The 22,880-nt window shown below is 45.2% G+C and overlaps 4 protein-coding genes across 6 annotated transcripts; 2 read left to right on the top strand and 2 right to left on the bottom strand.

The window, feature by feature from the left end:
- Positions 1 to 67: 67 nt before the first annotated feature.
- On the bottom strand, positions 68 to 3,761 carry si:ch73-174h16.4 (leucine-rich repeat-containing protein 14). The gene is made up of 3 exons (XM_047024034.1): positions 3,082 to 3,761; positions 1,846 to 2,697; positions 68 to 1,734 (listed from the first exon to the last, which is right to left on the bottom strand). The coding sequence occupies exons 1-3, from the start codon at positions 3,357 to 3,359 to the stop codon at positions 1,164 to 1,166; spliced, it is 1,701 nt and encodes a 566-aa protein (XP_046879990.1). The 5' UTR covers positions 3,360 to 3,761; the 3' UTR covers positions 68 to 1,163.
- Positions 3,762 to 5,121: 1,360 nt separating this feature from the next.
- LOC124470071 lies at positions 5,122 to 10,262 on the top strand. 2 transcript variants are annotated; one of them, XM_047023763.1, is made up of 5 exons: positions 5,122 to 5,251; positions 5,832 to 6,787; positions 6,959 to 7,492; positions 7,591 to 7,673; positions 7,862 to 10,262. In XM_047023763.1, the coding sequence occupies exons 2-5, from the start codon at positions 5,860 to 5,862 to the stop codon at positions 7,907 to 7,909; spliced, it is 1,593 nt and encodes a 530-aa protein (XP_046879719.1). In that variant the 5' UTR covers positions 5,122 to 5,251; positions 5,832 to 5,859; the 3' UTR covers positions 7,910 to 10,262. The 2 variants fall into 2 exon arrangements, with proteins under 2 accessions (XP_046879719.1, XP_046879718.1); XM_047023762.1 differs by having other exon boundaries at positions 5,135 to 5,251; positions 6,956 to 7,492.
- Positions 9,197 to 15,196, bottom strand: maf1b (MAF1 homolog, negative regulator of RNA polymerase III b). 2 transcript variants are annotated; one of them, XM_047023766.1, is made up of 8 exons: positions 14,644 to 15,196; positions 14,005 to 14,093; positions 11,850 to 11,978; positions 11,416 to 11,578; positions 10,996 to 11,117; positions 10,756 to 10,891; positions 10,523 to 10,615; positions 9,197 to 10,375 (listed from the first exon to the last, which is right to left on the bottom strand). In XM_047023766.1, exons 2-7 carry the CDS (start codon positions 14,085 to 14,087, stop codon positions 10,556 to 10,558), a joined length of 693 nt encoding a protein of 230 aa, XP_046879722.1. In that variant the 5' UTR covers positions 14,088 to 14,093; positions 14,644 to 15,196; the 3' UTR covers positions 9,197 to 10,375; positions 10,523 to 10,555. The 2 variants fall into 2 exon arrangements, with proteins under 2 accessions (XP_046879722.1, XP_046879721.1); XM_047023765.1 differs by having other exon boundaries at positions 10,772 to 10,891; positions 14,644 to 15,195.
- A 356-nt stretch (positions 15,197 to 15,552) lies between these two features.
- Positions 15,553 to 22,698, top strand: shrprbck1r (sharpin and rbck1 related). Its single transcript, XM_047024008.1, has 14 exons — positions 15,553 to 16,044; positions 16,338 to 16,512; positions 16,636 to 16,719; positions 17,062 to 17,203; positions 17,300 to 17,390; positions 17,544 to 17,880; positions 18,122 to 18,237; positions 18,511 to 18,681; positions 19,901 to 20,061; positions 20,541 to 20,652; positions 20,882 to 21,061; positions 21,161 to 21,259; positions 21,563 to 21,706; positions 21,901 to 22,698. Exons 1-14 carry the CDS (start codon positions 15,784 to 15,786, stop codon positions 21,979 to 21,981), a joined length of 2,154 nt encoding a protein of 717 aa, XP_046879964.1. The 5' UTR covers positions 15,553 to 15,783; the 3' UTR covers positions 21,982 to 22,698.
- Positions 22,699 to 22,880: the final 182 nt, after the last annotated feature.

Genomic DNA, 22,880 nt, shown 5'->3' with positions numbered 1-22,880 from the left:
GGTCCATGACCTCCAAAGCCAACAAAAACCTGCCCCAACAAAAAGAGAGACTGAGGAGAGACGCCGGTGCAAATTAAAACAGATCTTGTACAGACCTTTTTATTGAATGGAAAAACCCAAAACATTAGTTAATTAGTTAAACATTAATGACACTTAATTAAAAAAAATTGTGGACTGACGCTTTGTACAATTTGAACATATAGCAGCCACATATATTGCAGCCACATATATTTCAGCCACATATATTGCAGCCTGGAAAAATATGTTACTAATAATAAAAAATGTTTTAAAGACAATTTAACAAAAATGCAGTTGGAATAACTAAGGAAACCTTTGAAGCACAAAGTCATAAAATAGGCTTACCTCAAACATAAATCATATCAGTACATTCACTGCAACAAATCTACTCTTGCCCCTTCCAACAACTGGTTAAGTGCTCTATGTAACATGTGTTCCAGATTTTTCCATCTGAAAGATCATTTTACCTATGAAACATCCCTCAAGGGCACTAGCAAAGCCAGCTGCTGTCACTAACAGAGTTAGCACTCGTCACTAATGGCAGGTCACATGTTTGAACAGTTTGACACATGCAGAGTAACCAGGTTTGCGAGGCGTTCCTCCTGACATTTATTTGGACTGGTGCCAAGGGTAGAGGAGTGCTGGTGATGGGCGCAAAAGCACATAGGGGTGTAGAAAGTGTAACCCTAACCCATCGGAGGCCTGATGCTGTCTCCATCCCAACTATGTTTCCCCTCTGTGTATTCATAGAGAATATCCAATAACGTGATCCTTGGATCTGGAACCAACCGGTTCCTTATACGCAATTTCTGCAATTCTCAAAGTAAAGTAAACTGGTTTGTTGGTTGGTACTATGCACTGCTTGAGACTTGTTTTTTTTCTGTTATTGCTGAATGTTCTGGTCCAGTTAAATGATCTTTTCAACAGTAGGCTTAAATCACAAGGATTGAATACTAACCAAATGAGATTCACTCCAATGTGAGCTAAACCATGCTTGCTCAAATGGCTAAATAGAGGAAACAGACATACTGAAAGAGTATTTGGGTTGAATAATATATTTGAGGCCATTGCACTGCAACAGGAGGGAAGGCGGTTCTAACCCACCAACTAGTGACCTAGCTAGGAGATCCTCCCACAACGTCTCCCTAATCCACCATGTCTTTGTCATAGTTCAGCAAGTCGCAGGTGAGCAAGAGGTCTGAGCGCCCACTCTCCGTCAGCATGTTCTCAAGCCGCAGGCTGGTGGCCTCGTGCACCTCCATCATCTCCTCCAGGGGCCAGTCCAGCAGCTGGGCACTGGAGGGCAGGGCAGGAAGCCCTGGCTGGTAGTCCTCCAGGGGGTTGGGGTAGAGGAGCTGCTTAAGGGAGGGCAACCGGATGGCCGTCCTCACCAGCTCCAGCAGCCCCGTCAGGGAGAGCGGGTTCAAGGCCAGTCCCAGGCTCCGCAGAGCCCGGCAGCAGCCCAGGGAGGGCAGCAGCGCCCCCAGCAGGCCGTCGTTGAGGCCGCAGCCGCTCAGGCAGAGGTGCAGCAGGCCCCCGGAGGCCTGGGACAGGAGGCGGCGCAGCGAGGGCAGGGTGCTCTCGTCCAGGCGGTTCTCGCTGAGGTCCAGCTGCTGCAGCGTGGCAGCGTGAGGGCTGCAGGACAGATAGGAGAGGTCGGCCGGGGTCAGGCTCAGGTAGGGCAGCTCCAACACTTCCAGAGGGTGAGACAGAGAGCTGCACCAGACAGGGCAGTGGAATCAAACACACAGTCGGTTAGTATCATAGTCAGCGTTTAACATCTCGGCTCTTTGACAGTTGGCCTAAGCTCTCTATCTATGGCCCTACCTTAGAAGCATGCGTAGGTGTCCAGGCAGCCGTAGGGCGGTGAGGCTGAGGCGGCGAAGTTGCCCCAGCTGCCCCAGACCGTCAGACATGTCTCTCAGCGCACCCTCCTGGCCGGCTAAGTCCCGACGTACATCCAGGTTGCAGTAATGCAGGCGGAGGGAGGTGAGCGAGGAGAAGGTGGAGAGCTGAGGCAGCAGCAGGGCCAGGCCGGCCACGCCCAGGCAGCTGTAGCGGATGTCCACACCCAGGACCCCCTGGCTGGGCAGCAGGTCTAGCAGGGTGCCGATGCTGGACACGGAGAGCTCCTCCACGCGGAGGTAGCGGCACTGCAGCTTGAGGGGTCCGGCCGTGCCCAGCGCCATGCGCACACGCTCCCAGGAACGGGCGTTGATGAAGAGGTCCGCACGGACCCTCACCAACACCTCACAGTCTGGCTCCGGGTCTTCAGTCTCCACAGCTTTGCCGCCCGTCATCCGTTTCCTCTCCATCTCCATCCTCCTCCTCACCCCTGTCGTCCGCTCCTCCTCCCTTGGACCCGTTCCTGTGTCCGACCCCTCCTGCACGTTTCTCACCCATTCCCCTGGCCCACCTTCCTCACCTGGTTCCTCCTTCTCCTCTCCAACCCGCTTTCCCCAGCCCCTCTCTCGTTTCACCACATCCTTCTCCCTCTCCATAGCCAGGACTCTTTTTCGCTCCCGTTCCCCCTCTTTCCGGTGAGCTCTCTGAGCCCCAGCCCTGGCTTGCACTGCCATGGTGCAGAGAGCCACCGTGAGGGACCAACCACCCATGGGGTCTCCCACTCCCCCTTCCTCACACTGCAGCCCACAGAGGTCCAGGGCCTGCAGAGCACACCTACACGACAACAAAACATACCGAGGTTGTTGTATACTCGTACTACAACGAATACATATGAAACATGAGACCTGGGATCACGTGGGCATGTATTTAGCTAGTAAATGTATGATTGAGGATTACAAAAATATGCATGCAACCCAATGGGGTGACTATATCTCAAAAGGGACAAACTTTAACGTTGATCGTTTTAGAATATGAAATAGGTTTAACAGATTAGATTAATTATATAGGTAAAAACAGGATTAGCTTTAGGTTTAACAGTGGAAATAGGCAATGCTGGATTAGGTAGATAGGCTACGACAGGTAGCCATGATAAAGCAAAATTCAACTGGAGTTGTGAGCAGACCAAAATAAACGATGGCTTTAGGTTGAGCAACCTACCTCTTGTCTGAAAGTCCCCGAACAACCGCGAGCAATAGAGCTTGGACGCAAAGCCGATTTGGGGGACTCTGTCCTGCCCTCCTCCGGCCACCGACTCGTAGAGTTCGTTCGGGCCATCGCTGTACCAGTTCACCGACTGCGAGCGGGCGGCAGTTAGTGAATGCAGCATCCAGTAACGATCCGTACAATTCCCTGGGCACACAGTTGAGCCAAGACGCAGAAGAACTGTGATCACTCACTACCTCCTTGGCACAAAGATTCACCAATGAGGGCACCATAGCGACACGACGAAGATCAAAACTACCCGAGATGTTGCACCCATTAATTAACCAAAATACATTTCACAAAGACTAAGTAGACGAGTTTCCTGTTGTACTTTTCACTAACACACATTTCTGCCACAGATGCGAAGGTCGCAAACGTTTGATAGTTCTTGATACTGACACCAATTTGAAATGGCTTCTAATAAACTAAAAAAAGATATTATAGGCATAGCCGATATGTACAATAAACGTCCAGAAACAATTTCACGATGACTGCAAATATCTACCAGGTCAAATAGATAATGTTGCTTCTCATCACGTAAGCTAGCTAACTAGACAGCCCGTCTACGAGTTTCTAATCAGGAAGGAACAGCCATAGGTACAGCCCCAACTCCAAAGTTTATGATGATGGTGCGTGCAGATGACGTATTATATATGCGACAAATGACCTGACACAGTGCCATAGAATTACACACTTAACTCAATGGTTACACAGTGGAAGATTTCTGATCCAATCTAGGGGAGACTGGGAAAATTTGTTTTATGAAGATTTCTCTGCATTAGACCTCTGATAAGATCAGTTAAAATGTATAAATAAAGTAACTTTTTAGGAAAATTGAATATTACACTTTTTTAGGCTACTTATAGCAAAATTACGTTTTTTATTAAAAAAAAAAAAACATTCAGACAAATGTATCGTCTGATCTTGCCGGGCCCTATGTAGGTTTAAAATATTTTGTGGTTTTGGTGTTCATTTATGATATATGATTGATTAATTATGATATGAGTTAATGGCTTTTTAATAGTATTATCATCATTTATTACTTTTTGAAGTCATAGTCATTGTGCATATCTTCTCCACACCACCACCATTTAATAGCAGTAGCTTACTGTACTAACGTGTCTCTTTTCTTTTGCGAAAGAGCAGATGGAAAGCATGCCTTAGAAGTTCATTCATCAAGCACTGTCGACACGGGCCCAGTTTAGTTTCTATCCCCTGGTGTAAACAACTGTGATACCACTCCAGCTACTTTACCCGCAAGAGTAGACAGACTAGAGATGTTTGCCATATAAAATACTAACATGTTAGAATTATTCTTAACAAAATGTACAGAAATTGTATAAAATAATATTGAAAATGTGAAGTTATATTTGATTAACTTAATTATTTGACTAAGTCTTTTGACCAGGGGCGTCATCGCTAGACCCTTTTTATAAATCTACTGTGCCCCAGTAAAATCTCAAATTTAAGTTTTAACAATTTACTTTATTAGTCAGTGCATTCATTTAAATTGATAATCCCGGAAAAAAGAAATGCAATATCCCAATCAATGCTTGTAAAATCAAAGCAGTTGAACCGAAAACACAAACTGATGCATGCCCGCAGAATTCCCTATATGCGTTCTTCTGTGCTTGCCACTGCAGCGCTCACACAGAAGTCCAGGTGTCGGCAAGTCAGAATTGAGGTAGGTTAAGAACACATTCAGAAACTAAAGAGGCCTAACGAGCATTTTATTTAGACTCAAACATAATAACAACATTATTACATGAACTCAATGTATATTTGCTCAAATTAATGCCCCCCAAAAATGCGCTCACATTAACTATTGATGTCCTGGCAAAGTTGATATCAAACTTAAGTCCCTCAACTGTTGTATGGTGGGTTAAGGAAGTGGAGTTTTTACAGTGCATTGTGTTACACACATTTTGTATGCAGCAAGGAAGAAACAAAAAGTGATTTGAGTAGGGGCCTGTGCCCAAGTGGCCCGTGCCCCGGTGGCCCATACTGGAATTATCTCTAACAACGCCAATTTACCATTGCAAACGAAACTGAAAGTGCCTAAACGTTATAAAATAGACGGGTGAAAAGTTGTCCAGGAGTGAACAACAAAACCAGGCTGAAACAGGTTTGGAAAACATTGTTGCCTTACAATGGTTTAAGATATATAGCTTTAATAGGAGTTAGCACTTTGTGTGGTGGATCTTCTTTCTCTCAAATGATATGCGGAGTTTTAGACAAGCCTAGTCTATGATGTGGACCGTGATTTGATGGCAATTGACTGTCCTGATATAAATAGAGGTTATTGGCACAAAGGGACAGCTATAGAAAAAACGTAACTGATCGTATGTACTTTTTGTGCAAGCTCAGAGTAATCGCTTGGTCGTGTTTATGTCATACGAGTGGGATCCGTGATGGAATGTTGTAGGCCTGGCAATCCAACTTTGTTGATAGGAACAGGCCGGATAATGCAACACAGTGATTTGTAAGCCATTTTGTAGGCTACTTTGTAGGCTACTTAAGAAGGAAATTAAAATGGTCACAGTGGTAGACTATACAAAAGTCCTGTTTGGTGACACAATTATCGGGTTGCTGAATAGCCCAAAGTCGATCACTTCACTTTGTTAATCCCCATGCAAGGAAATTCAAACAGCTGTGTTGTGCTATAAAATATCAGGGCAATGTTTAACATTCTGCTTACCATGCAGGTCAGGAATACCATTCTGAATTTGCAACATGGCCTTGTCCACATTAAGAATCATTGTGTTTGGTGAGGAATGGACCGGCAAAAGTTCTGTGGGCAACATCATCCTGGGCAAGAAGACATTTGATGTGAATGCTGGCACACAGTGGAACAGCCTTGGCACGGGTGAGGTGCATACCAAAAGTGTTGTGGTGGTGGACAGCCCAGGCTGGGACCCATCCTGCTCGGAGGCGACCCCCCTCAGGGTCCTGGCAGACGCCTGTCACAGTCTGGGTCAGTATGGCCCGAACGCAGAACCCCATGCCCTCCTCCTGACCATCCCTGTGTCTATGGACCCAGAGTGGAACCAACGTATTGCTCGACGACTCGAGCGTCTTTTCAGTCCAAGAATTTGGAGACAGACCATACTGCTGTTCACCAGACCCAGTTGTCTCAATGGGAGAAGCATTGAATACCACCTTGAGAACGCTGGAAGGGCTTTCCAGGCCCTCCTGGAGAGATGTGGGAACAGGTACCACACTTGTACTGAAGACCATAAAGAGGTCACCTTGCTCCTGGAGAAGATAGAGAAGATGGTGGAAGAGAATTGCGGAGAATGCCTCAACACCAAGAACGTAGTCTTGGAAATGAGAGAGCAATATGACGTGAGGATGGAACGACTGGCAATGTCCTGCAACCAATCCAAAGCCCAGTTGGAGCAGCTTCTTAGGGAACAAGAGGAACTGAAACTCCATTGTGGGCCACACATTGGTCTCAGAAACAATGAAGACTTTACAAACATGGAAATGTCCAAAGAGGAATCTGCCTTTGTTGAGCATGAAGGAGGTAAAGTAGTGGAAGAGCAGATGTATCAGAAGGAGGACATCATGTGTCTGCCTGAGCTGTCAGAATATGTGGGAGACAAGGTACCCCAACAGCCTGCACTGAGTTTGGTCTCCACCGAGTGGAACAGCGCAACTGGTAAGCAACTCTATTTTAGTCACAGAAGTTCTTGAAATTCAATTACACGTCACTTTTTCATATCAAAATTGTGAACGTGTGGTCTATTGTATTATACCACATAAACCATGTATGCCTCAAAAATTGTCAACGTTGTAATTCCATCTAAATGTTATCCTGTGACCCCAGAAGTGCAGAAAGTCAAAGGATCTGGGTTTCTTGTGACCAGACCTGAGCCCCCCAAAGAGAGTATGGAGAAAACTCTGTTTATAAACGTGGACATGGAGATTCAGAATGTAAGGTTCTCTATTTGGTTCCTCACCTTCGTGAAACGTCATCATGGATCCAAGTTACAGTGGGAAATGATATGGACATTTGCCTGGTGGCAGATGGTTGTGGTGAACAGATACAAAGAAATATCAGGTATCCAGAGAAATGCAATCTTGCCAGGGGCAGCAGAGCCACCCTGGGACTATATGGTAGATGGTCTAAAGAAAGAAACTCCACTTGCCAGTGTGAAAAGTTGTGATTCGCTGCCTGAGATAAAGAAAGGAAATAAAAAACGAAAACAAAAATGTGAGGAGAGGAGGCCTCATAAACGACAACGATCGCGCAGCTTGCAGAGAGACTATCATTTTGTCAAGGACCTGGAAGATGGTGGGAAAAAATGGAAACGAGAAGGACTGAAGCGTTCGGAAAGCTGTGAAAGAATGGTCACGTTTGGTAGTGAGTGAATATTGAATTTAGTTTTCAGGAAGTAAATAATACATTTTTGGAGTTACTAAGACCCTGCTTCAAGAATTCACGGTCATATTGTCTTTCAGAGCCGGACCATTCTACAGGCCCAGAGAGAGGACGAAAGTCCAAGATCCAAGATCCAGTACCAAGATCAAGGTCACATCACCAGGTCAGTGTAAAATGTGAATGTTAAGAGTCACAATTGTTCTCTCATTGTACATTTTTATGTCTTTGTTTAAATTACCTGTCTGTCTAACACCAATAGTCATTTCAACAATGCAATGTTCAGAATCAACTTATCACTGTTTATAATTTTTTATATTTTTTTTCTCATCTTCATCCATGATAACAAATAAGAACTGTCCACCTTGGATTCAACCAAACTCCAGCTGTCAACATGCCTAGTATGACAACTAAATGCTACCATATGCTGTCATCTAGTGGAGGGTTTTTAGTTATGTGTGATTTTTGATATTTACAGGTGTTTTTCTTTTATATTTAGTCATTATCCAGAGCGATTTACAGCTACTTTCATTTTTCATTAATCCCAACAATTTCAGATATTTTTTTATATATATATACTACAACGTGAATGAAGTTGAAGTGCCTTGCATATGTATTCAGTTCCCAACAAAATAACTGCTAAATTACTATTTAAAAAATTGTATTTCCACCCGATGTAACAGGCCAAATGAACCCCCACCCAGATTAAACCTGGGTATACTTTGGCCCAAGCCAGAGTAGTTGCTAGTCTTAGAAGTTGAAGTTTCAAGTTCAAGTCTTTTATTGTCAGATGCACAGAACAACACAAGGTCAGACTGGGCACTAAAATTCTTAAGACAAGACCACGCAAGCACCTGGCATAACATAACATAGAAGTACACGGAACATAAATGACATCTATGTTAGACTTAAATAAGTAAACCTCCTAAATATACAGATAAATATAAAAATACAGAATACAGAAGGCAACTGGGTAGAGATTGAAGGATGGGTGGTAACAGTCTCTTAGAATCCTGCCAGCTTTCCTGAGGCAACGTTTCAGGACGTTATGACTTTTATTATATTCTGTTACAATTGCATTATGTTTTGGGTATGTGCTTTTATTTTCATGTGTAACACTACTGAGAAGTGTGGTAGTAATCTCTGATCTTTATGGATGTTTTGATGTTGTTATCAGTGTTTAACTTTAAACATTTTATATTGTAGCAAGGACTTTCTAGTCTTAAAAGTTGAAGTTTCAGGAAGTAGTCATCTTTGACCTTTGTTGAAGTCTAATAGTTTTCCTGGTTGAAGTAATAAAAGTCTATGTTTTAAAGTTTTAATGAATTTGCTTGTCTATACTATGTAGAGACAAAAAGATCAAATCAATCATTTGAATGAACCCACTAACCACTGCCCTGGCTGCCCTTGGAGGAAGTACTGCATGGACCGGAAATATCAGAGAAAACATTTCTGTCCAACCCTCCCGCATCCATGTGTCATAACTGTAAGATAAATAAGCATTTAACATACCTAACCACTGAGTGCAAATGACAAACATTTCCCAAAATGTCAAATACAAATATCTAATGTTCATCTTGAGTTTTGAAGCATGCAGGGATGATATATTTACTTTGATACAGGATCTTTTAAATCCTCAGAACTGGAAGTGTGTGTTTAAATGTCCCATCTTTAAAACTAAAGCCACCATTTGGTTCAAACACAACTTTATTTACATAATATACTGAATCATACACTTGTTAATAAAAACAGGAAAGGGTCAAATTACAGGAGACTAACATGTATGCAGGGAAAATATAAAACAGCTCTTTCTTTCTACAAATACTGTAAAACAGGTTGACAACCGTCACTGTGAATGTACATTCACTAAATCAAAGTAGGGAAAAAAGGTGAATGTACATACGAACAAAAACACAACTTTTATAAAGCAGCGAGAGGGGTCAATTATTTAGAAAGACGAACTTATGAACTAAAATAGGGCTACCGAAATTTAAAGTTGAGTATGATAACTTGGCACACAACAACCTTGGCTCTTGAAGGGATATGTCATCTAATAAGTTGTAAAACCGATGCCTCATATTGCCCACATTGGCAGTGTTACACCAAATCACACCTTGAGGAGACGCTGTCAGGTGATGAGATTCAAACCATACAGGTCACAAATGCAGAATTGTATTTCCACTGTTCACCTCAGTGCTATAAAATAAAGTCCTCACAGTAACGTTGCCAGTGAAAAATAAAAGCCCACCGAAAAATCGGAAGCGAAAATCAAGAACTCTTATTCAGCTGTGCAGTCTGTCAATCCCACCAATTCTAAGGCTCTGTATAGTAAGTGATATGGGGTTGAAAAGTAGAGACAATAGCCGCCTTTTCTTCCATTTTATTTAACCGATGCTGGTGTTGTGTAGTTTGCCTCCACAAGGTCATGACATCATTTCCTGGGAAGAGATTGGTGCTTGTTTTAATGTTCTCTGATCCTGGACGCTCCACCTTCCACAGATCTATATGTGGAGCGACCAGGGGGGTGGGCGGTGCTAAATCACAGTGGGAACAAGTGCGTGTGTGAGAGGGGTCTCAAACAATAGGGGGCGTGGTCAGTTATTACAGCATGGAAGAGAGGGGTTTAAGCTGACGGGATCTCATTAAGAAGTACTGTGGGCATTCCAGAATGTTTTTCATGGTACACTGTTATCCAGCCCAGGTGAGAGGTGGGACTCATGTAGTCTGGTGGCTTCCAGACTAGCACAGTAGAAAAGAACACGAAATGAACACAAAAACAGAGCAAAGAGGAGTCCTGGAACGGATTTGAGAGAGATAGCGAGGGGTGGTCCAGGGAGTGTCTTCTAGACACACAGGGCTCTGGGGAACCTAAACGCAGAGACAGAGAGAAAGATTACAATAAGTAACAAGAGTAAAATGACTTCAGTTTGGCTTCAACACCAAAATTCTAAAATGCTGCAAAAGAAGTTAAGAATGTAGGAAAAGCAAGGGCGGTTGAAAGTGGTGTGACCCCACCTGTCCTCAGTGAATCCATCCATCTCCTCCTCATCATCCAACTCCATGTCCAGCTCGTTGTCCGTGCAACCGCGACCCCATCCACTCAGGACACTGAGGTCACCAACCAAAAAAGGCCAAATAAACAAACAAGAAGATCAGACATTTTTTCCAATGCAAAAAAACCCATTAGTGCATAGCACGATCAGGCTCTTTTACACAGGAGGTCAGTCAGGGGAGGGAAAAGAGGTTACCACTGAGAATGCTGACCTGACAGAGCGACAGGTGAAGAACACAATCCTCTTGAGCTTCTTGTTGTAGAAGAAGTAGTTGAAGGACCAGAGGCTGCCCTCCTCGCCGAAGGGGTCACAGTCCAAGTCTGGGTTGTAGCTACGCACAGGGAGGAAAACGTTCTTAGGGACGGCCACGGATACTGGCTGAAGATGTAGGAAGCTTTCATACACACACACACACACACACACGCACTAACCTACCTGTAAATGTCACAGCTCTGCAGGTGGATTTCTTGGTCGATGTCATTCCACAGCTCAGGCCCCAGGGCGTTGAACTCCTCCCCCACAGCTGAGAACAGGCTGCTGTTCACCGCGTTCGCCACCTGGGGGAGACGGAACATCCAAATGTTGAGATGATATAAGGAGTGATGGGACAGATCCCTTCTCTCAGTTCAAACAGTAATAAACTGGCCGGCAAAATATATTATTTTTTTTAAAGCTTGGGTGTTCTTTGGTTTTCTTTTAGTTCCTGGGGGCATCTTTCTGTGTGTGTGTGTGTGTGTATATATCTTAGTTTGTGTGTGTCCATGTATATACAGTGTGTATATATACAGTGTGTCAGTGCATGTGTATGTGTGCATATAGAAGTGTGTGTGCGCGTCTGTAAAAGGTCAAACGGACCCAGTTGAGGCTGGGCTCCCGGCTGAACTCGTGGGCCTTGGCGGCGCTGAAGTCGTAGTCGGGCCTGAAGGACTCGTTGAGCGTGGTGATGAGGTAGAACAGGGTCTTCCTGCAGCACTTGTCGCTCAGCGGGTTCTCCCCGTCCTCACTGCTCTTCCCCAGCCTAAGGAACACACAGCAAGAACATTCCCTTGTTTCTTTACGTTCTGTTCCACCACAATGACAATGCCTAATGTTTGTTGTCAGCTGTGTGTGTGTGTGTGCATACACTGCTGAAAACGTGGGAACAATTCTTTCTTTAAAAGTGGCCATCTAGATTAATAATGCAGGAAAAACATATATGTATATCTAAATGAAATGACCACTCTGTGATGTGGAATGTTCTGAATGTCCGGTCTATTGCCCAGTGTGTCCTGTGGGAGGTGTGTACTTACTGAGGGGGGCTGGTGGCGCTGGTCTGCGGGGGGGAAAGAGCCTCCAGGACATGTGGCTCCCCCTCCTGGCAGAACTGCTTGAACATATGCTTGTCGTCTCCGGCCATCTTGCAAGAGTAGCTCTCAATCCTGCAGATAAAACACCCATTTTCATGATTTAACCTTGGTAATGCTAATCTATGTATACTTTGAAATGCTTATTAGCTGGCCGATAGGTGAAGAGAACAACATGCGTTTTGTGCTCAACCACCACCGTCGATCGACATTTGAACTCTGGTGCTCTGTGACGTTTGGTTTGCCCCATGTCTGTGTTGTGGTTTCACTGTGTTCTCTTAGGAAGGGTGGGTGAAATACCACAGTGAGAGGGAGGGCGTAACGGAGGAAGGGAGAGAGGGAAGGAGAGAGGGAGGGGGTGAGAGGAAGACACAGCCAGAGTTTGTTGTGTTTATGTTTCTGAGTGTGTTCCCACCCAACCGTTTGGAAGGTTATGCAAGATCAGTGGGTTGTGTAAGCCCCCACCGATCCACATCTAGACTCACTTCATGGGCTGTCCAATTATAGGGAGGAGCAAAGGTTGGTTGGGGAGAGGACATGACTTAGCCCAGTTTACACAGTGAATAAACATGGACTGGAAACTCATTCAAACGAATGCAACAGATACAGCAGACGGCTAGTACACTGGCTGTACACTGGAAAGTTGGTGTGGATACACACTACTAGGCTACATTCATGCGCGTGTGTGTGTTTACAAAATATGAATGTGGGCAATGTATGCTGTAAGGGTTTGGTTTGGCATTAGGCTACATTACAATATTGAATCTCTTTTGCTTAGGGCAACCATTTTAAATGGAGGGTTGCAGTTTTGGTTGGGGGTCACATTGTGTTGAAGCTAGGTTGCATACAGCTGCTATCATGATCTGCACTAATCCTGTAAGCAGCTAAAAACCAGCCAACTTGGCAGCTCAAACAGCACTCAGCTGGGACGTGTGTATGTGTGTCTGTGTGAGTGTGTGTGAGCATCCAATAACAACTCTCCATTACAGTCTCCAAATAGCCACAAAGCCACCTTTTAGAGGACTCCATGTCCTGTCACAGTCTGGGTCCCAGGTCACAGTCAGGATAGGGTCACAGGCCAGCTGCCCCCACCCCCTGTACCCCAGCCTGCAGACCTTTAAGCAACACCCCTTCTGAAACCCAAGGACTCGCTGGAACTAGGCTTAATACAACCCTCGCTTGTTGCATAACAGCAAACAGATTTACAGAGATCAAGACTTGGGTGAAAACAAACCAGTTTCTGACTGCTCAGTAATATGGGTCTTATGGGCACTTTCCTGTTACTTTACTGTTTTCGGTTGCTGTGTCCTATCGAGTAACACCTGTCCGCACGTCACTTGGTCAAGGACATGACATAACATGCTTGCTTATCAGCTGCATTGGTGATCTTTAGTCCAGTCACACTCCACAGAGATATGCGTGCGATGACTTGACCTCTGAGGAGGGTTGTCTGCTCATTTGAAGCAGTCAAACTAACGTCTGGGAACAAGAGAACAAAGTCTTCTGTACATCAAAGACAGAGCCAAAAAATAGCTTTTAAGGTCTTAACGTACAGAAGCTGGAATCCACCTGACATATGGATTGTGAATTACTTTGTCTGTAAATGTGGTTCACTGTGTTCTAGTGTGCTTACTCCACATATTGGTGCTTGCTCTCTGTCTTTCACACATATTCTGGGCCTCATAGTGTAAATCCCGCCTTTTAAAATAGAGCCTCTTACCCAATCACAAACACACACCCCTCAGAGACAAGGCATGCAGTGCATGCAGAGACCAGAATAAGGGGCCAGGGGTTGGGAGTGATGATGTTGTGATTTGTGTGTGTGTGTGTGTGTGTGTATGCAGCTGAATATCTGGTATTACAATGAAAAGGACAAAACACTGACAACCTTGTGTTTAGAATGATAAAATTACGATAAAATATAATTTCACTTCACCTGCAAGTAAGGTTCAACTAATTGTTTAAAATAACTAATAACACTACATTATGCAACTTTATGGATATACAGTAAACTACCTCATGCATAGTTCCCTAACATAGTCAAATTGTGTGTATATGTGAGCACTGAAGATACTATTTGGGTGTGTAGTTGGTCATTTACCTGCCAATGATGTGAGATTCTCCTGTTTCAACACAGAGATGGGAGCTCATGGCTTCAAAACTCGAGTTTTCCAAAAGTTTCATAGCTGCCTGTTGAGAAAGAAGCAGTACTATTAAGTCAGCAAACACTTGCCAGTCATTTCAGGACAGTCGGTATCAGGTGCTTGAGAGTTTTTCACTGGAGAGTTAAATTACCTGCAATTAATGATATAACTAAGCTAGGTAACCCAGTGCCATCAAATCAGTATTTGATAGGGTATTTATGAGGTAGACAGCAAAATAGGTTAGCAATATTGCCCCCCCAATTGCTCCATATTCATAAAGTTGTAATCTAAGACACAAAAGGGTGACTGATGATGAACTAAAACTTTACATAGGCTTCTTCACTTAACTATGAACACACATATTTCGACAATGCCGACACACTCGGATTATTCCTTGGGACTTGATAATCATCATAATCATCAACACCATACTGGACAGTTACGTGCATTCACCGTCTGATGCACGACAGCGGACAGCTGCCCAATTTTTCATCCCCTTTATCTGTCATCCCATCCCCCACACCAACAAAACTTGCAAACCGAACTGGCTTCCGGGTTCTAGCGTTTTCAATAATATTTTGAAAGTCGTTTCTTACCAATATTCACGTCGACTTGGTTGCAAAAATCTTTAGGCAGTCGGTGTAGCTTTAAAACTTTGGTTTGTCAAAGACAAGTTTTTACGTCTTTGTTTGTATATAATCGGCTTCCTGGTTACCGTTAGCTTGCTGCTAGCTTGCGGGTTTGACAAACTGAAATCACTTTGAAATTAAACACTTTTCAAATACACTCGGTCGAGATTGACTTCTTATGGGATTGTGTACTTTTATGGAAAAACTACTCGTTCCAATTAAATGCGACGACATCAAATCCAAAGATGGTCTGACTCTGAATCCGTCTGATATCGACTGCAGCGGCATCCCTTTTGACCTAATTCAGTATCTGACAAACTGAGATACAAATGTCTGACCAAGTCGCCTATAGTAAAGCGACTTGACCGAATGCTATAACGATCCAAGGTCAAATCAATGTAATCTTAAATTTCTTCACGTACTAAGACTAAATCATTTAGCTTTTCTTTCCGGGAAGGCTGACAACAACAACGGAATCCAGTCGCTCTGCTGTTAATGCACCCAACCCCCTCACAATAATTTCCATTGCCACAAGCCACACCTACAAATGAGTGTCGCGCATCTAGTGGCTGTCAGACATGTCCGTAAAAAATCTAAAGCTATAATTGGTCAATAATTTGTGCATTCGAATGTATTCATATTTCTTCCAACCGTGTTATGTTAATAAGTCTGAAAATGATAATATGTTAAAGAAATTGTTACATTGTACTGCAATATTTATCTGACTTTTGTGTTAAGATGGGGTTTTTTAAGATGTCATAATGCCTTTGAACATGTCACTTTTGCCCAATGAATCAAAATACTGGATAAATGTAGGACAACTTTACAACATGCGAGGGCGCCATCATTCCACAGAGTAGGCTCTATAGAGGGAGCGAGTTGACAGCTAAGTGTGCGCACTACTAGCTTCCTGTTCGTCAGTCGTGTTTGTTGTTCACCGAGTGTAGTCTGAACACCTTGTCGACAGAGAAGGCTACGATGAAACCTACACTTCCGTGATTACACTTACAACAGGGGCTGCTGGCATAACTTTGGAGGGGGCTAACAAACCAGGAACGGTGATTCAATGTATCTTAGACTTAGCCGGATGATGAGTATGTTAGCGTAATGTCGCTGAGTTCTGGCGGGTGGACTCACACCCTTCCGACGGACCCGTCCTCATCTATCTCAGGCTATGGGGCCTCGCAGGCGAGCTGTCACACCGTCTTAATGTCGGTTAGGGTATCAGTTTGCCACTCTGGTATTCGGCCGCTCTGTCTTCCAGGAGCAGGAGATGCGTCACTCCGTCTCCAGCTCAGTATGGACCCTGGGAAGTTGGGGGAATTCCGCCTCTCGCTACGGGACGCCAGCGGAACAGCTCGCAGTGTGGTAAGGTGGAGTCAATAACAGGGGAAGAGAGTGGCCAGGAGCCAAACTGTACACATAGTAAAACCACAGAAATAAAATAAGTTAGTTTAATTAGTGGTGTTTGTGTCGTCATTGGTGTGAGCAAGCTGTCATTTTTATCAATGCAAAGTTTGATTTGCTTCAACACACTCTTCAGACATGTTTTAGAGTGGCAAACACTGATGTCAGCTGATATTTGCTAACAAATTCGGGATGAAAACATTTGAAAAAATGAATAATTCTTATATCAAGTAATTTCCCTTCCCCTCTATCAGACCATTGCAGACTTTGACTTGAGGTTGGTGCACTATGAGGTGAAGTCTTCTAAGTGCCATGAACTGAGTTTAGCCACACCACCTCACGACCGCATCAGCTTCAACTTCCGCTGTGAACAGGAAGCCCAGGAGTGGGCCACGGTGATGATGTCGTCGCTGCGAGAGGCGCACAGGGGTCAGTCTATCTTACCCCAGCTTTGCTTCTTCCTCCTCTGTAGATCTGAACCCATGTGTGTGTTTGTCCGGCTGCTAGTCAGTGTTCACATGTGAATCCCTCCCTCTGTCCAACCGCTCACAGTGGCTGAGACCCACTCCCCGGGGGACAGCCAGCTGCCCCTGGAAGCATCGGAACCCCAGAACTCTGCCCCTTTACCTCACACAGGTATGGGGCTTCTTTTTTTTTTACGGAACTCACTCCTGGGTAGCATTGGTGCCGTTGGAAGAGCTAGCTTTTTAGAGTTGTATCTGGCATGAGTAGTGTTCCTTAAGGATTGTTGTTGTCAGTAGCTTACTATTTGGAGTTAACATGCTCATGGGTTAGGAAGTGCAACCCAGTCAGTGACCTCTATAGGCAGACACAGCCCTGGTGCTTGTCACATTGTTCACAAAGAGGGTTACTTTGTATTAGTTCCCTTGAGTGAATCACTGGCCTCTCTTTTATCTCTCTCTCTCTGTCTCTCTGATCTCTCTCTCTTCCCCCTCTCTCTATCCTCTCGGTCCATAGAGGAGATGTGTGCAGAGCTCACCAAGGCCATTGAGGATGGTGACATGCAGGCGGCCTCCTCATTGGCTGCCTCCCTGGCCAGACAGCAGGCAGCTCTCAGGATCCAGCCCTCTGTGAGGAGCTGCGAGGAGACAGAGATTAGGTAGGAGGAACGGCAAACACAATCAATGGAAAAAATAAACTTCTCCAAGTATCAAAGTAAGGTGGGCTTTAACGTTGGATCCTGTCTTTCCGATAGCTTGGCTGTCGTGGTCGAAGATTCTTCGTCGTCCTGTTGCGTCACGGTGAAAGTCTTCCCCCACGCGACCATCGCAGCACTTAAGCAGCAGGTCAGTCTGACCGTGCCACAATTCTCGGCAAAGTTTCCTCCCTTTCTTTCAGCCTCTTTCACCCAGTCAACTTTGGTCTCCGTGCTGTGAGGTTTTGTTTACTCTCGAGTCTGCCTATCAAGTTTGGTTCCCTTTGTGTTGCCCCGGTCCCAGGTGTTCCTGGAGTACGGTTTCCACCCACGGGTGCAGCGCTGGGTGATCAGTCAGTGTCTGTGCACGGACCAGCGCTCTCTGGCCTCCTACGGCGTGCGTCGCGACAGCGACACGGCCTTCCTGTACCTGCTGACGGCCCGCCACTCCCGGCTGACTCGCCATCTGCTCCAGCAGGACCAGGAGAGCGCCCTGCTCCTCGCCCCGCCCTCCAACCCTCCCCCCTCCTGCTCACACCCTCACCCTTTGTCCCTCGGGAGCAGCAACAGTGGTGGTGGCCCCCTGCAGGACTGGAGGACGTACAGCACCATGCCCCCCCAGCTGTGTAATAACGGCACAGGTGCGACACCAACACACACACAGCCTACAGCAGGGAAACATCTAAAACGTGCAGGACAGAGGTGCTCTGAGGACCAGGGTTGGGAACTACTGGCCTACGGAATGTTATTTGAATACATACTAAGCTTTTGAAATTAATTTCCCCATCTTAAGTACACATCCACTTTTTCAGACTTTAGATTAGATATTTTCAGAGAACTAAGACATTTATGTTGGAACTCAATTTGTAACCTTCCCCTTAGGCACTAGGGCAGCAGGTGGGGCAGAGAAACAGAACGTTGGTGAGCTTAGAGATCTCATCCACCTGGAGATGCCTCAACTTAACCAAGCACTGACCCAAAACAAATCCAGCTCTCAGGTATGGATGGGCCTACGACTCAAATGCTCACATTTTCACTCGGTACACTTTCTCTACTGACTTCCTTTCCAATCTGTACTGTGCACTCACCACAGACCTCATCCCTCCAGTCCTGTGTAATTACTGTCTGAAGGGACTTCAGACAGTAGAGTTGCGATTTCTGAAGTTCTTGGATATGATGGTTTTAACAATTTGCCTTAATCAGAGACTGGAGTTACTTCAGACCTAGTCATATGGCCATTCATGGATCTTGTGTGTGTGTGTGTGTGTCAGGGTTGGGCCTGTCCATCCTGCACATACATCAACAAGCCCACCAGGCCAGGCTGTGAGATCTGCAGCACTGACCGTCCGGAGAGTTACACAGTCCCTGGAAGCTACAGGCCAGACCCCCTGGAGCTACGCCGCATCCAGCAGGAGAAGGAGGCTGTCCGTCAGTACCAGCTGGTAGGACCCTCTCATGCACATGTACACACACACACACACACACACGTACACACACAGACACACACACATACACACATTAATGCACACACTCATACACAGAACAGATTCACTCAGCCATCAGACATTCCAGCAGGAGTGAAGCACCCACAGGTGAACACACACACACCTTTGTAAAAACGGTTAGTAGCATAGAATAACTTTCTTTTCACCAGGGTTTTCATTCAGATTTTTAATGATCACAGTCTGTAAAACAGTGCATTCCTGCAGGCCCATGCCAATAGGCTAGTAGGATTAGCATCACTGCAGCCTCCCGTAGGAACTAATGGAGGCCTGAGGGGGTTGAAGGAGATGTAGCATCGGCTCTCTGAGGCTGACTCTCTTCTCTTTTGTCTCTTTGTTTTTTGAAGGAGAAAGGGAGAAGAGAGGAGCTGAGGGGGGCCGCTGATCCAAACAGCTCACTACTGCTAAACCTGGACCAGGACTACTAACACACACACACACACAGCCTACTGGATTGTCCTGTTCGTTAGTAGCAGTCAAACACACTCAAATGCCATTGTGACATAGAATGCGCTGTAGCTGTGCACCATAAGCAAGCCAATAGCCTGCCTTTTTAATGACAGTGATATTTAACTTTCATGAATTATTTGAAGCACATATGCGTATCATTGCTATCCTTGTTGAATTAAATGTGTATGAGAACTATAGCAAATGTTGTTGCATGGGTATACACTACTACAAGTTTGTGCAAAGTCCATGCCTGGCTGTGCTGATTAAGTGTGTGACAGCCACTTGAACCCTGTGTTCTCAGATGACATCAAGAACCTGCTCTGTATGTGATCTCTGAGTTCCCAATGTGAAATTGTGGCTAGATCGAAACCACTATGGCATCAGCTGACATGTCACAAAGCCATTTTTTATGTATACTCTCCAAAGGCATAATTGACCTTTTTTAACATGGGCAAAATAATGTATTCTGTGTATTGCCACTGTATTTAACTGGCCACATGAACATAAATAAAACTCTTATCTTACTTTTCAATCTCATAATGTTTGTGTATCGAAACATGTATGTTCATATGTGTGTGTGTACCCCTAATTGACTGTCGGAGTGGTCATAGTTTTGATGTCCAACCATTTAATCCAGTGACTTACTATAAAACATTTGCATCCGTCTTACTTTGAGACGTGCTGATGTTGACTGTTCTCCCCCTCTCAGGCGAGGGAGGCCGAGCGCAGGGAGAACTTTGCCCGGCTGGTGATGCTGGACGGCCAGGATCTGATCCCCAACCCGGACTGCGTGGACTGCAGGATCTGCTACCTGGACCTGCAGCCTGGGGAGGGGGTTCTGCTCAGGGAGTGCCTCCACTGCTTCTGCAGGTGACACACCAGACCCACAGCATCAGGATGGACGAGCACAGGAGAGATAGTCAGAGCGCTTTTATTGTGAAGAAGCTTGTGTGGAAATACAACCTTCCTGCCAGTAAAAAGGTTCATGTCAATAATACAGCCTTCTTTCTTCCTTTGATGAGTCTCCTATGTCACATAGCTTGATTCAACTGTGCTTGCATGCTTGATCAGAGGGGAACTCAAGGAAGGAAAGGAGGAAGAATGGATGTATTTGGGAAAACTACAACCTGAGAGTAGAAATGTCCTAAATACATATTCAATATCAACACCAGCTGTTATCCCTGGGGAATTGCATTTGATCTAAATACAAGCCAAGCCGAGAGATTGGTCCAATTCGATCGACTGTGATTTGGACTGATTCAGACTGGGCAAGCTAAAGCAAGGCTCAGGTAGAGTGTGCTCAGTTGTCGTCCACAGAGACGGACTAACCAAGTATGTGGCGTCCACAGGGTTTGCCTGCGCTCGGTGATTCTCCTGTGCGAGGAGCCGGAGGTGGCCTGTCCATACAGAGACGACACGTACGCCTGTGACTACACTCTGCAGGAGAGGGAGATCAGGGCCGTGAGTGAACTCGCCGCTAGCCCCTTGAAATAGACTGATACGCTGCGGGGTTGAAATAAACAAGCTAGATCACGCTTTGCCACACGTCACCATTGTGACTTGCATTATGACTTGTGGAGCAAACATGAACGAGTATTAATAGTACCTGTAATCAGATATTCTCTGCCAGTTCCTCACTCACCCCTCTTTTCTATCCGCTTCTCTCTCTCTCTCTTCCCCCCCCTTCCAGCTGGTGTCGGAGGAAGAGTACGAGCGCTGGCTGCAGCGGGGCCTGTCTGTGGCTGAGTCTCGCTGTGAGGGCAGCTACCACTGCGCCAGCCCAGACTGCCCTGGCTGGTGTGTGTACGAGGACACGGTCAACATCTTCCACTGTCCTGTTTGCAACAAGCACAACTGCCTGCTCTGCAAGGTACACACACACACACACAAATGACTCACACTTCAGTGTTTATACCCACACAGTGATAAGGTGCGTTCAGCTGTCAGTCTCTTTCGTTCTCTCTGTCAGGCGATCCACGAGGGGATGAACTGTAGGCAGTATCAGGATGACCTGACGGCCCGCGCTGTCAACGACTCGGCAGCCAGGAGGACCAGAGATCTGCTCAAGGTAGCTACAATCACTTGTACCCAAACTACACTGACTGCCAGGACTGACAATTATAAGAGGTTGGTTGTAGGGGGGCTGGCGTGCATTCATCTTTTGTTCAGTACTTGCAATAAATGTAGCGATTTTACTGTTCATATATTGACAAGCATTAACACCACTCTGTGATATATTTTCTTCAACACATCTCTCTTTCTGTTCCTCATTCTCACTGTACATATCTGTCCCTCTTCCTCCCTCTCTCTTCCTCCATCTCTCTCTCTCTGTCTTCCTCCTCCTCTCTCTCTCTTCCTCCCTACATATCAGACTCTGGTGCGGTCTGGAGAGGCCATGCACTGCCCCCAGTGCGGCATCATTGTGCAGAAAAAGGAGGGCTGCGATTGGCTGCGCTGCACCGTCTGTCACACAGAGATCTGCTGGGTCACCAGAGGGCCTCGTTGGGGTCCAGGGGTAAGACCCGCCCTCTCCCTCCCTCCCTCACAAGCACAGTCAAATGTCATGTAGTCGTTTAGCAAGTGCTTTTATCCAAAGCGATGTACAGTCAAATACTCTACTACTGAGCGATACCCTTCCTAGCTTATAAATAAACATTTGCTTTAGCCCCTATAGATTTTTTAATTTCTCTTTCGTATGTCTACTCCTAGGGACCTGGAGACACAAGTGGAGGCTGTCGCTGCAATGTGAACAAGCAAAGATGCCACCCGAAGTGCCAAAACTGTCACTGAGAAAGATGTTACTGTTGTGAGAGAGGGAAAATTAGTCAAAGCAATACTTCTAACTGGAATAAAAGGGAGATTTGAAAGGTGGGATGTATACGCCAAAGAAGTTGTCTTGTCAGGACAAATTCGTATTTATGTTTGCACTGCATATTTTACCTAAGCGTGTTTATTTCTTTGTATTATGCTTTGTTTATTATTTTTTATTTTATTTTATTCCTTAGAATCATTCAATGCTGATTAGGGAAGCATTGATAAGTGTCCTTAACATAACATAACCGTCAATGCTCAAAGTAACAAGTCTGCTAACGACACAGACATGAAACACCACTACCGAGCCCAAAATAATTATCTATGCCATTTTCTGTGTAGAAAAACAACAAACAAGGCTCTATTGAAATAAATCAGGGTGTTCAATGTGTGTCAGTTGACCAGGTTGTGGTAGAGGGTTATTAGTTGTGAAATGAACAAGCTACTCTGTGTTTTGGTCCTGTTTCTGTCTCTGTACATAATGGCTCAGGATGAATTAAGACTGATATCTCTCAGCCTAAATAAGGAGCTTTATTGACTGTTCTATTTATGACTTAGGTACCATATGCCTCAGACAAGTCCCCAAGCCTAGAAAACTGTGTTGTGTGTGTGTGTGTGCGTGGAGGAAACTGTACACTCAGGAGCTATTTGCCTTTGTGCCTTTATAATGTTTCAATAAACCCACTAAAAACAACACATGGTGCATTGGATGCATTCGACTGAAAACACTTTTGATATTCTCACAATGTATCATTGGGAGATTAGTCGTGAGGTAAAAGAGCCACTAGATGGCCCTGTATACTGTGCTGCAGAATCAAACGGCTCTAATCCCGTTGAAAAGTAGCATTTATACCAGTTGTCTATGAACTGGGAGAAAA

This window comes from Hypomesus transpacificus, chromosome 8, assembly GCF_021917145.1.
Source record: "Hypomesus transpacificus isolate Combined female chromosome 8, fHypTra1, whole genome shotgun sequence".
Taxonomy (NCBI): domain Eukaryota; kingdom Metazoa; phylum Chordata; class Actinopteri; order Osmeriformes; family Osmeridae; genus Hypomesus; species Hypomesus transpacificus.
Note: the sequence above shows the minus strand (reverse complement) of the source record. Positions and strands in the feature narration are given on the sequence as shown.